We start from the raw sequence: 14,620 nt of genomic DNA, 5'->3' as shown, positions 1-14,620 counted from the left end.
TATATATATATATATATATATATATATATATATATATATATATATATATATATATTTACACACACATATGTATATATATGGCATATATATATATGCACACACACAAACATATATATACATATTTTTAATTTTGACATACATATGTATTTTAATTTGAATGTCTTAGGGCCTTGCTAAATTGCTTAGGCTGGCTTTGAATTCACCATCTTCCTGCCTTTACTACCTGAGCCACTGGGATTATAGGCATGTGCCATCATGCCCAACCAAAAGCTTAATTTTATTTTAGTGGTTTATTTAATTGCCTCATCTGGTTGCTTAGAAAGCCACAAGTAACTTGAAAATCATCAGTTGTGCTGGGGGAAAGAAATAAATTCAGCTTTAAGGTATAATTTTTTAAACTATATTTGTAATTTATCCAAACAAGTGTTAATCTTTTGGAGGTAGGATTAACATCTTTGAAAGTGGATCTGCCCATTCAAAAGACAAATCCTTGCTTTGAAAATAAAGTGTTTTATAATGCTAAAATGCAGCAAATTGTTCTAATATGTTGAATCCATTTATTTCCATGTTGAGTTTGTGTTATCACCAAAATCATGTGAATGTGTTAACAGTCATTAAAAAGGAGCTACTACTGAAATAAAGAAGTACCGTGTTCAGTTATTAAAAATGATTGTCATATAATACACGGTGCATAACCTAACTAAGTTACATCTTGGTCTTTACTCTTGATGTTATTTATATTAATTTAATTAAATACAAAGCAAGTCTAAAATATTAGTAAGGAGTAGCAGCAATAAAATATTAGTAAGAACCAATAATAAATTTTTTGCAGGTAAATTTCCCCACTGATTTTTGCCACAATTGTTAATAAAAATTTCTTGCTTTTGCAAGAAATTTTTATTATGTATGTTCTCTAGTTCTGATTGCCTTGGTATGAATGTGCTAAAAATCAGTTAACATATCACGAAATACATAGAAGGAATAGAAAGAAACTAATCACGTCTCTGTCTTATGAAGAACTCTAGTGATTAACTCAACAGTTGACTACACCCAATTACTATACTATATTAAAACTGAACTATCAATGAAACCATTTAATGTCTTTCAATCTAACTCATCTATTAATTAGGGGAATAACATTTTCAAATTCTCATTGATCACTTTATAAAACAGGAAAGTCATTTAAAGATCATCTTTAGTGGAACTTCCAGGAGAAAGACACTACTCTATTGAATGCTTATGAAATTGTTTATAATGATGCTAATAATAAACTACATATGTTGATTACTTTATAGTAGTATAGAAGTCAGACATTTCCACTGCAGTTAATGCCTTGTGGCTCAGCACATAATTGTTTTCAAAATGTCACTCTTTTATATATGTATGTTGATTTTATGTATACTAGTCAAATGTAACACAAGTTGGTATATAAGGCTCATTTGGATTTCATAATAGCATTTACAATAAGCATTTATTTAAACAAACCTGTATTGACCATGAATGTAAAATGGTCTTGGAAGAGAAAATATAGTATTTTACTTAAACAGTTATAGAATCTCTAATATTGAAATCCTGTAGCAAGTATTAAGTATATTCTTTTAACCCAGGGGAGTAGGATGATGAATAAGTCATTTAGTACTAGATGCTTATGTTCCAAGCATCTGTCCTAAGTGCTTTGCATAAATTATTTTATGTAGTCCTTCTAACAATCCAGGTGGTAGGTATTATTATGTCCATTCTATAGATTAGGAGACTGAGACATGAATGCATCAGTCTGGATATGAACACAGGCAATTTAGAGCTTAATAATTTTCATTCTTAAGGCATATGTTGTATTGCTTTACAAAATAAAAAATGTGAATACGTACATGTATATGTATGTATAAATTTTTTAAAGGACATACAGGAAACATTAAGTTTTGTACCTAGCAAGCAAGGTAGCAAACAGACCAATAAACAATACCAGTTCTTTTACTGAGAAGTCACTTTCACTTTTATACATGCAAAATTACTAAAGCCCATGATATTAATGTAATTTTCATGAATATAGACAAATAGTAATCTACAAGATAAAATATAGTTTAGGTACAGATAATTTATTGGTACTTAAAAAATAATTAAAGCAATAAATTTGAAGGAATAAAAGTATTATGCTCATAGAATAGACATTCTCCTGTATATTAATAAAAAAAGAAGAAACAAATGTGTATAATAATAATTTGGAACCTAATAATATAACAATGCTTCTTTAGAGTTTGAGCCAGTTGTTAGTAATAAAATCTAGATTTAGATTGTACAGGAATAATCTGAACTGCTCTTTCTGAATATTTGATTGATTTTTTTAAAAACTATGTAATATGGGCTGGAGTTGTGTCTCAGTGGTAGAGCACTTGCCTAGCATGTGTGAGGCACTGGGTTTGATCCTCAGCACCACATAAAAAGGAATAAATAAAATAAAGGGCATTGTGTCCATCTGTAACTAAAAAAAAATTTAAAAAACTATGTAACATGAAACTTATATTATTATTATATATTGCCTCCTCTTGCTGAATGTGCTGCTCATCTCTTAGCTCTTCCACCTCTCACTGTTAGGTCCTTCAGTTTTAACACCCGCCTACTGAATTAATGATGATATTTAGATACATTTTAAGAGTATTGGAAGTCATCCTGTGTATTAGCAATATGGTTTTTTTTACACTTAAACAGATACCAAAACTAAGTTCTCTAAGTTTATTATCATTTAATGTAATAATTCATCATTTCCAACATTTATTGATTTTATGGTTGGTTTGAGGAAGCCCGGTGGCTAAAAAGATGATTGAATAAAGAGAAGCATTTCTCAGGAGCTGGAGACATTCCAAGTAGATTTGGTCTATGTGTAGGTTAGAGTTGTGGAACTAGGCCTGGACCTGTTACTGAAAATATTACCATAATCTAATTGTAATTACTCATTAGTGGGAATACAATGGTAGAGGAAGAAACAATAAAGCAGCTCAGAGCTAGCTTGCTTTCATTTCCATCTTTATCTAACTACAGACCAAAATATCTAAAATATTTATTTAAAGGATACTATGTTACTAGTATTATATATGTACATAGGAAATGTGAATCATGAGAACAGCTAAAACATGAATTTGGTAGAACATCCCCACACAATAAGTAGTTGATAAATATGATTTGGTGTCTTTGCAGTGTGAATAGTAAATGTGCTGCTTGATAGGGAGTATATCAGCACACAGAAACTACTACATAAATGCTGTCCCTACATGGGGGCACAATGTGTAATAACAATATGGTCAGTGCCTATTATATTAATTAATTCTTTAAATTTTTTTGTTCAGCAATGATGATTCAATGATGTTCTTTTCTATTTGCTAGTAGGCATGGACCCTAATCTAAAACATGCTCAATATTTTCTAATTTGTTTTCTTGAATAATCACATCACATAGCTTTTACTGAGACTACTCAGCCAAATCTATTTAATACGTAACATTTGCAGCTGTCCATTAGTGCAAGTATGCTTAGAAAAGAGTTCTAGAATCCCTCATGCATTTTTTTTTGCAGCAGACTCAGAAAAGCAATGATTTATTCCAAATAAATGTTCAGTATTCTGCTCTATCGAGCTATCATGAGATTTAGATGAATTTAGGTTTATTAAACTCCTATAACCATATTTTAAAATCTGTTTTGAAATTAGTAAGGATATGCTGTTAAGAATGTTTAATTTAAATTTTAATGCTTCACTTTGAGTTCTTTTTGCATTCCTGAAAGCAAACTTCAAATGATTTGCCGTTTTATGATGGTATAGCCACTCTGTTAGTTGCCACGTTCTAGATTCAGTTATTTTTCACCTCCCTCTTCTGGCCCAACTGCCCCCAATGTGCAGGAACAGTTTTCACCATCTTTTCTCTCTTCTGTGTACTGTTCCCTACCATTTGCTTCAACCTTAGTTTGGGCCTTCGCCCTGCTTCTTTTTAATTCCTGTGGCCTTCTGATTGGTCTGACTTCCAGTTTTTCCCTTACTCCTCGGTACATTTTGTAGACTGGTACTTGAATAATTGTCCAATTGCACTATTCTTATGGTGTCCCTGAAATGCCACAAGGCTCTGGTCACTTCTGATTACCCTAACACCACTTTTTCATTTAGCCAAGGGGGTCCTCCACAATAGTTTTGTTTCCTCATCTCCTTTTCATTTACTTGGGCTCCTTTCTTTTCTCATTTTTTTTTTTCTTGACTGTTAAATCTGATCTGTTCTCTAAGTCTAGAGTGGCCAATTCTCTTCTCTACAATCTGATTCCTACCTGGCTCTCATAGCTTACTTCCTCTGGGAAAAACTTCCCCTGACTATCTTAGTATTTTTTCTATCTTTTGACTCAGAGCTCTACCTTCCCCCTTTTTTTCCCCACTGAAAAACATAGTTCTTCCTTTGGTGGTTTGTTAGGTTTCTGTGTGTCTGGGTCTCATTGTTCCCCTTAGACTAGAAGTAGAGAGGTGGCAAGGCTGGGCAAAGTACTTAGTGGATGAACCTTGGATTTGGACTACTGGGCCCACATCATGGCGCTGAGCAAGTTGCGTATTTTCTCTATACCTCAGGTCCTTTATCTGTAAAGTAGGGACAGTGAAATTTCCCAAGCATGAATTGGCTTTTTTTTTTAATAACTTCTCTGTAACTCCAGTGAACAAAGTATAATGATTTGTATATTTAATAAATAGATTTGCTAAATTGGATTTACTAAAAAAATATTTTGTTTACTATTAGTCCTCTGTTCATCCTTAGGGCTTCTCTGGGGCCAGTTCACTGTACAATCAGTTCTGATAGATCTCTCACCTTCTCCTTCAGATCAATGCAGTTTCTTTGAATCACAAACAGGCTAAACTAGAGGGGTGGGTATTTTTCCATGAAATAACTCCCTGTTTCTTGATTCACATATTCAGATGGTGTTGGAACCCTTATAGTATGGACATGTGAAGTTAAAATGGATTTTTATTGAATGGTGGCATGTCAGTTTCTAGCATCCAAGTATTAGAGTTAGTCCTGGCTCTGCTACTTACTGACTGCTTAAGACAAAAAATTAACCTCCTAGACTGTTAGTTTCTTTTTATATAAAGTGTATTTCTCATGTTGCAGGGTTATTCTGTCTTGAAGAATTTTTCTAGTTGTATGCGAATGAACACTATATTTTACTTAACCCTTACTATATGCTAACATTAACTCATACAGTAATTCAGTGAACCCTCAGAGCAATGCTGTGGGTAGATACTAATACATTTTAGAGAGGAAGAAACTGGAGAAACTAATTGCCATAATTGCAGGTGTTGAGTGGTGGTACTGAAATAGACACATGGCAGTGTGGCTCTGGACCCTGGTTGTGGCTGTTACATCACAACACCTTTCTCTAAGTAGTGCTGGCTCATTAGCCACCTTTGCCATGTGCACTCTAGATTTGTCTCCTCAGCTAGCACTTTGGAAGTCTCTGCATTAAGTCAAGCATTCAAAACCGCAAACATTTATTTCTATTTTCATTTTAGTTTAGACCATAAAACAAACACAGTGTCTGAAAACTCAAAGTAACAAACCTGTTCTGTGATTAAAAGCACAAAATACCATGCAAAGTTATGGGAAGGCCTTATGCTAAAATTAATGCAGATTGGGCTTATTTATTATCAGAAGTTAAAAAACGCAATAGTTCATTAATGAAAATAATGCAAATGTGATGTACAAAATATATACTGTAAGGATAATTTGGGAACTGATGAGCTTTAATTTTTTTTTTTTTTATCTGTTTTAGGACTTTCTGGGGCAAGTGTTTTGTACACTGGGGGAGATTGTTGGTTCACAGGGAAGTCGCCTGGAAAAACCAATAGTGTAAGTATTTTTTAATTCAGACAATGAAATGTTAAGTCTTCCATTTCTGTTTTGGCAGTTTGGAATTCATGAACATGTGGCTGTAAATCAAAAGTGGGTTTTAAAACATTGTTTGATTTTTTTCTTCTAATAATTAATTTTAGACATATATGTAAAGAATAATTTATATTTCAGCTGTTATGCTATGCTAAAAAATGTTTACAAGATGAACAGACTTAAACAAGGAACAATGTAGTTTTCTTTATTAGATCAAGTACTATATTTAGATCAAGTACTCTTTGAGGAAGAGATTTTATTCCTTTGGATCAGGGACTATATATAAATCCCATCTATACCATGTGTTTAATAAATGTGTTTTTGACTATTGACATCTTAATGATGTTGTTGGCTATAAAAGTGATTTGTGGAGAAAGTGGTAAGTGTGCAACTGTTGAGAAGGCCATTATTAACAATCACACCCTCCATCTTCTTCTTCCATTTCAGTAACATGTTTAGTTTTTAAGTTGTTGAAAGAGATGATCCTATTTTTCCCATTTCCAAATAAGGTGGAAAACAAATTCTAGAACTTTTTCATGTGTCTTTTCTTGCCTGTTCCTCCCCCTTTCTCCTTCTTCATTCTGAGTATTTTGATTCATTGACCAGTTTATAAAAAATCAGAAGGAAAAGTGTATTTGATAAATATCTCTGGTTTCATCAATCTTGATTGTTTTTTTAAAAAATGACTTATTAGTTTAAGAAGTTCTTGTATAGCACTAAATAGTGACATTGTGCAAAACTAAACACAGTGTCAACAGGTTTGGGTACTTTTAATCTCTGTCTTCATCATTCTTTTAAAAATCTCAAATTCACAAAATAAACTGTCAAAACTAAATTTGTTCATTTCTGACATCAAATACTCAAAGTGGCCAAAACATCATCCTCACATTCTGTCAATAAAATTAAACTTCATATTTAGTGTCATAAAGCATTTCCACTTATAATATTTTAAAAAAGTAAAGACAGCTATTAATCTTCTCTTGTTTAGATTTATTTCCTTAGAAAATTATTACTGAATATCAGTTTGAAGATTTACACATATCAACTCCATTTTTAATATTCTTTTTATGTGTAATTTCTTTTCATGTCATTGGACAACTTGGATGCTTATTATTAAAATATTTTATGCTAACTTTAATAAGTAATAAGTGATCTTCAAAGCAAGGATAACTATTTTATTAAGTACATATAATTCTTACTGCATTTTCTAATCCAGTGAATTAGACCCGCAAGGATACTTAGAAAATTACTAAATCTATCTCATTTTTGGTGCACAAAGAATCAATATTGTATATAATGCCACCTTGAAGATCCCTTTAATATTTTTCAAAAGAAAACAAAAGCATGTAAAATATTGAATTTTCATTTCACATGAGAGCAAGAGAATAAAGATTTTTATGAAGTGACATACATATTTTTAAGTTGGTGATTTCACTGGAAATTTTTCTGGTGTTATTTTCTCCTTAACAGGCAATCATAATTGTAATTTCAGAAAACTGTTGAATTACAAATTACTTTTCCAGGTGGAAAATCCTATTTATATTAATTTTGAAACATGAACAGTTGATATGATGTTGGTTGGGGTATTTGGTAAATAGAACATAGCATACAATTATAGCCCTTATTCAGGGGATCCAGAATTTCCACTAGACAAGACCATCAAATACCAATACATGCTAAGAGATGAAGATATCTAGGATGATGCTTAGATAAATATGCAAATGTTGGGAGAATTTACCTGTGGTTGAGTCATGATCATTTTCCATAATCAGAAAGATTGGGTTGACCTTTAGATTTTTCTTAGCTCTTGCTGAGGATGGGGTGGCATAATGAGGCAAAGCCTTTGAAACCTGTTCATGGGATGTGGAACTATTGTGGTGCATGCTATGATTCATCTAGAGGGTACTTTGAAATTTAGACAGCTTTGTTGAATGTGGTGTTGTTCTGGCTATCCCCTGGAAAAAAATACAGTTCCTTTAATTTTCTAAGTATGTGTATGTAACTAATATTTTATTCAGTGTTTGATTTTATTGAGCAATCCTTTAAGGCAAACAAACATTAACAAAAGGTTTAAAAGTGGGCTTACTGTTTGGGCAGTGGGAGATTTTTAGAATTTTACTAAGGGAGCTTAGCCAGGCTAAGCTTAGTTGTAAGTGGGTAATGAAATGCAGAACTTGAGTTTAACCGAGAGATTGGCAAAAAAAGAAAGAAGAAATATAACTAGGAACTGAAGAATGGTAGTTGTTACATGAGGGAATGTAAATTAGACAACATGAAATAAACAACAGAAAAGAGATGAGAGAAGAAAATCCAACAGAAGACATAAGTCAAAAATAGAGTAAAATTGAGTGTGCTTGGTTTACTAGTAAAATGATATTTTGGCTTGGTTACTTGGAGCATGCAGTAATATACTCACATGCTGTCACCTCAGCATGCTCCAACCCAGGTAAATACACTGGATTGAAGAAAACATTTTGTGGTTACCTGTTCTCTGGCTTGAAAAAAAAGTTTGGCTTTTATGGAAAACTCTGTGAGAGAGGCACGAATCTGTAGGAAGAACATATAAATTGAAGAACAAGGTGCATTGTGTTAAGCATGAGATTTAAGTGGGTTGAGTGAAGAGGTAGCTTCTAGGAAATTGTATTTGACTCTCTTACCTCGACCTCAAATGAAAGCTATCAAAACCATTCATGCTTTTTGTTAGAAAAAAGCATACTGGGTTGGTTGGGGAAGTGTGAAATGTTGTTTGCGTGATTTCTGGAATCATAATAGGAAAATGGTAGGGATAGGTGGGAAAATGGAATGACCCTGGGATGTTTTAGTGGAAGAGGGAATGGCTTTGGAAGGAAGGATGAAGCCAGGGGGAATATCAGGAAGATTTTTTTGTGACAAGTGCAAGTCCTAAAGGTGTCATGTTATATCATACATTATATAAAAACAGTGCATTTTATGAAATGATGCAGTTCACATTGGGGAAATAATAAGTGTTTAAGATACAGAGTGTACATCTGTTTCCATAGTCCCAGCTGCCTTCTCTAGTGTGTGAACCTACCCTGGCTGGACATATGGTCTCTAGTTAAAGATAACACTGTAGAGCAGTCATTACGTATTGGACTATATTTTATATTTTTCATGATTTATTTCTCATAACTGGAGATTGAAGTGGTACATTGTCCTGTTGTAGCCATCACCTTTGCTATCTTGCTAGTGCTTAGACCATCTTCCCTGTCTGGGTGGCTCTAGGTTTCTGAATTGCAACACAGGATGCTTCCTGAGGCAGATAATCTACCCACAATTAGCTAAATTGACTCATCTTGAATTTAAAAAGTCCTCCTGTGTCCCAAATGTTTTTATCCTAAATAGCATTATCCAAGTGATTTAGCTCTTATTTACTAATTTGTTTTAGATTAGAGATTTATTTTCTAATTAGTTTCCCATTTATATTCTAAGCTATTCAAAATCATCCCTTGTTTTCTTCTCTTTAAATGTCCTCATTTAAATTATTTTCTTATAAGGTATTCAGGATAATTTCTTCTAGCTTCTGAATTGCAATTGTGTTATAATATCTCCTCAGAGATACTATTTTAAATTGATGATAATTGTAAAATTTTGGAATATAAGGGAGACAAACTAGAGTTCTAAATTATTTATTAGTAATCACACCTTTAACAACTAAGCCAGCTTTGTTACAAAGAAAAAAATTGTTACTTATAAATAGCCTCATGCCATATTAAATAACCAGAATTTGAATTTCAACTTAAGCCTTTTCATTTTAATGCTTTAATTATTATCATTTTAAAAATTAGATTTTTCTCTTCCTATTATGAAATCAAAATTATTATTTTAAATTATTTTTAAGAAATGAGGTGATGAATTCTCATTTATTTTTTTAATGGCAGGTCAAGATTTTCACAGTTTACAACAATCTTCTGTTGGATTTAAACTTGTAGCAAATACATTTCTCATATCTTAATTCCATCCTATACTTTTGGTCTTTTCCCTGAACCCTCCCAAAATGAGTGTTGAGCTACTTAATTCATCTGCAGCATTTACTGTGCCTTTCGATGACTCATTGGATCCTCTCTTTAGATCATGCCATTGTTATTTAGCATTATTTCCACTCAGCAGTGTTTTTCTCATGCTGTGAGATTGTATCCAATTTTCTGTGTGATGCTGTCAGAGCATCTCACTTTGTCTATCTTTAGGGATCTCTGTGATGGATTCAGCAAAGCCTTCTAAAATGCTAGAATCAGCACCAGTTTAAGAAAGATTGCCATTCTCTCCTTTTGGGGAAAAACATTCATTATGTTCATCAAGTAACAGACCTGTTTGTTCCTGTTGCTCGAAGTCAGACATGATTGTTCTGTATAAGAAGATGGAGCAGGATAGCAAGGACTAGTGATTACAAAGTAGGTTCCTATTCTGGGAAGGAGCAGGGATCTCAGGGGTAACTGAACCAGCAGCTGTTTTGGTTACAGAAAATTAAGGAGGGAAGAAGTTTCATTCTTTTTAGGCTGGCAACAGCACTTTGTGAACCAGGTAGTCTGTAGTGGATGGAGGATAAAGGGAGGGATCCAAGATGGATCGGTGAGTACCGTAACAACTGTGAAGGGTACATGGACAGGAACTAAGATGCCGGTTATAATCAGAAGGCAAGATGGGAGTTGTGTAGTACTTGCAGGATTTCCAATTGTGACACAGCATTCAAACACAGAACCAGATGGATCCACAAGTTATGCAGGGAGAGGAACAAAGCAGAAAGGATAATTGGGAATAAGGCAGGAAACCAAAACAAAAGAATGGGGCCCAAGGGAACTTGAGGCTCAGCCTTAAAGTGTTGGCTTAAAGATCTGGACTCAGACGTGAACTTACCTTGAACACCATGTGGTGACTGTGAACACAAGAGATCAGATGTCATTGTGAGAGGAAGAGGAGGAAGAAGAAGGCTGGGAGATGGTTAATCTTGAAGAAAACAACATGAAAATAGAACAAAAGGGTAATGTCTTTATTGTGCAACTATTTGCATGTGAAAATAGTCAATTTTGAGATAAATTTTGGCTCTCAAAGTCATCTTTACTTTATTATTAACTTCCCTGCAAATTTGATTGTTATTTTTATACTTTCTAATTTGGATTGATATCTTTATAATCTCTAATTTACTTTATTGGAAAGAATATTGGGCTAGAATTCAGAACACATTTTTAGTCCTATATGTGCTACTGATTTGTTATGCTGTTCTACATTTTTATATCTGCATTGTGTCAGTCAGCTTTCTGTCACCGTAGCAAATTCTTGAGATAATCAAATTCTGAAGAGAAAATGTTCATTTTGGCCCATAGTTTTGGAGGTTCCAGTCCATGATCCTCTGGCCGCATTGCTTTTGGGCCTATGGTGAGGCAGCAATCATGGTGGAGAGTACATGGTGCACCAGAACCACTTACTTAATGGCTGGGAAACAAAGGAGAGGGGAAATGACAGGGTCCTACTGTCCCCTTTAAGGGCATGTCCCCAGTGACCTAAAGACTTCCCATTAGATCCCACCTCTTAAAGTTTCCACCACCTCTCAGTGGTGCCACCCTGAAGACCAAGTCTTTTCAACATTTGGTCCTCTGGAGGACACTTGAGGTCCGAACTATAAGATATATTATATTTTTACATCTGTAGTCATGTTTATAACATAAAAAACTTTGTTCTAGAGAAATGGAGGTGAGAGTACAAGAGTCTTGCAGCCAGTCAGACCTGGATTTCACAGTTTATTATGTCTGTAATTTGAGCACATTCATTTAAATTCCTCAGCCCCAATTTTCTCATTTAAGATACCTCAATAGGACTTGGGGTTGTGGCTCAGTGGTAGAGTGCTTTCCTAGCATGTGTGAGGCCCTGGGTTCTACCCCCAGCGGCACATAAAACTAAATAAACAAAATAAAGGTATTCTGTCCATCTAAAACTAAAAATATTTTTTTAAAAGATGCCTTAATAATGCACTGTTAAGTGGATTGCAATAAGAAATAGCAATATTTTATATATTTCTCATGGAAAACACTGGAATTTCATAAAAACTCAAACAGTTAATATTGTTATTAGAATAGTCAATGTCTTTTAGGAAAAATCTATTTTTATTTTTATTTTCACTTTCTTAGCCACAAATAATTTATTATTCAGGTGTGAATTTTTTGCTTCTTTTTTTTTCTACTTTTTAAAAAATTGATGCATTATAGTTACATATAGTAATGGGATTTGTTGTTACATATTTGTACATGCACATAATATAGCAATGTAATTTGGCCTGTGTTACTCCCCGGCACTTTCTCCCTCCCTCCTTTCCTCTATTGATCTCACTTTGGTTTTTAAGAAATCTCTGTCCCATCCTTTTATTCCCTTTCTCCTCTCTAGCTTCTACGTATGAGAGAAAGCACATGATTCTTGACCATCTGAGTTTGGCTTATTTCACTTAACATGATGGTCTCAAGTGCTATCCATTTTCCTGCAAATAACACAATTTCATTCTTCTTTATGGTGAATAAAATTCCATTTGTGTATACCACATTTTCTTTATTCATTCATCCATTGATGGAAACCTAGACTGGTTCTATAGTTTGGCTATTGTGAATTATGCTGCTATAAACATGGGTATGCATGTAACTGTAGTGTGATGACTTTTATTCTTCAGAATAAAATACCAAGAAGTGGGATAGCTGAGTCATACAGTGGTTCCATGCCTAGACTTTTGAGGAACTTCCATGCTAATTTAGGAAAAACTTCTTAAATCATCTAATAATCTCTTCCCTTCCTTCTTTCAGTCTAACTGCCTCCTATTTCCTCTCTCCTTCCTTTCTTACATCCTTTCTCCTTCCCTTCCCTTTTCTTTTCCCTCCCTCCCTCCTTTCATTCCTTCCTGTATTTTTATCTGGTAAGGTAAGAATTCAGGGGATAATATTAAACCAAACTTGATTACATTGTGTGAATTAAGTACTATCCAAATGTAGATATTAAAAATTATTTTGTCCGTTCTTAGTATATAGCTGAACAATCCAATTGGGGAAATGAATTATAGTTCTGTTTTTTCATTGATTTGGATATTATAAGACAGTTTTATATAGTTTTTGGAAATGTTCAATATTTAGAGGTATTACAACTATGTTCCTATGTAATTGCAAAATAATCTCAAGTTCAATATCTACTCATTATTTTTAGTCTTTCATTTTCAAAGATCACACAGATAAATACACTTTATGGTGAATAAAACTCCATTTGTGTATACCACATATTATCAATGTTCATAGGATTCAACACATTAAAAACTAGACCACTGGTTGTATTTTTGAGTTGTGCTAGATTCTTTATCAACTTGGAGTAAAGCATTTATCTAATTCTGGGAGAGCCTGTCTGAAAAATCACATATGTTTTTTAAAGGATAGAGGTAGAAGGAATTTTAGTACATTCCTTTTTTTTTTTTTTTAGTTTCACCAATTCTTTCTTACTTTTTTTTTTTAATTTTTTATTGTTGGTTGTTCAAAACATTACATAGTTCTTGATATATCATATTTCACACTTTGATTCAAGCGGGTTATGAACTCCCATTTTTACCCCATATACAGATTGCAGAATCACATCAGTTACACATCCATTGATTTACATATTGCCATACTAGTGTCTGTTGTGTTCTGCTGCCTTTCCTATCCTCTACTATCCCCCCTCCCCTCCCCTCCCCTCCCCTCTTCTCTCTCTGCCCCCTCTACTGACATTCATTTGTCCCCCTTGTATTATTTTTCCCTTTCCCCTCACTTCCTCTTGTAAGTACATTCCTTATATACATTTCTTATATGTCTTTCAAAGCATCTGAAACTTACATGTGATAAAAGTTTAATAAATGTTTAGCTGAACCACTGTCTAATATTTATTTTTATATCTGAGTTCATGCTCTGGAAAGATCACCAGGAATGTAATTGTTTATTCCAAATAATAAAATTGTTCACAACTGCAAATTACATGACTATTATGCTCAGAAGTTTCAGTAGTTACAAATAATTTCATGGAATGAAGGACTTTTCTGGATATAAAGCCTTATAATTGGTGTGGTCAGTCATGAGAGATTTGAGTAAAATGAATGCATTTTTCTCAAAAGTGCCTTTAACACCCCCATCAGAGACAAGCCCCACAGTGGTTAGCCTGTCACTTTGACATGCTGTGACATTTCTCTTGCTCTTATGAGGCTTGTGTGTAAGTAACTCCTTTAGGCATCCCACTTCAAGAAAGAAAAAACATAAAAAAGTATTTTATGTCAGTGCTTAATATACTGAGCAAATAATTTACTGATTGGGTTTATTTACTTCTTTGCTGGGTAAACAGAATCAGAGTTTAATAGAAGCCTTAGGGATTATTTTTCAAATTGATTTACTTAACAGATCTTTACTGGGAACCACTTATGGACTAGAAACTGTTAGGTGCCCAGTATAAATGATGAAAATGCAGCATCGTTCTGGCCTTTAATATGCTTACTATTTATCCATTAAAGGACTAATTACATAAACAAGTATAATTACAGACTTATGTAAGCTCTATGAAAATTAGACTATTAGCTTAGACCAGAATATGTACACCATTTTTAGTATTCTGAATTTTACCATGAATGTGAGGGGGGAGAATTCAGGATTTTTGTATAAAGAGGATCATTTCTTTCTGTTTGGAGAATGGTCGTGTGTGGTTAAACAAAATG

The 14,620-nt window shown here is 33.5% G+C and overlaps 1 protein-coding gene across 1 annotated transcript in view; it reads left to right on the top strand.

Moving 5' to 3' along the window:
* Nucleotides 1-14,620, top strand: part of Cpne8 (copine 8) — a 193,049-nt gene that overhangs the window by 68,440 nt on the left and 109,989 nt on the right. Inside the window, exon 6 of the mRNA XM_015493226.2 lies at nucleotides 5,792-5,868. Within this exon, the coding sequence (XP_015348712.1) occupies nucleotides 5,792-5,868 (77 nt within the window). The remainder of the gene's footprint in view (nucleotides 1-5,791; nucleotides 5,869-14,620) is intronic.

Source organism: Marmota marmota, unplaced genomic scaffold (assembly GCF_001458135.2).
Source record: "Marmota marmota marmota unplaced genomic scaffold, marMar, whole genome shotgun sequence".
NCBI lineage: Eukaryota > Metazoa > Chordata > Mammalia > Rodentia > Sciuridae > Marmota > Marmota marmota.
The sequence above is the reverse complement of the archived record's forward strand: the minus strand, read 5'-3'. Positions and strand labels throughout refer to the sequence as shown.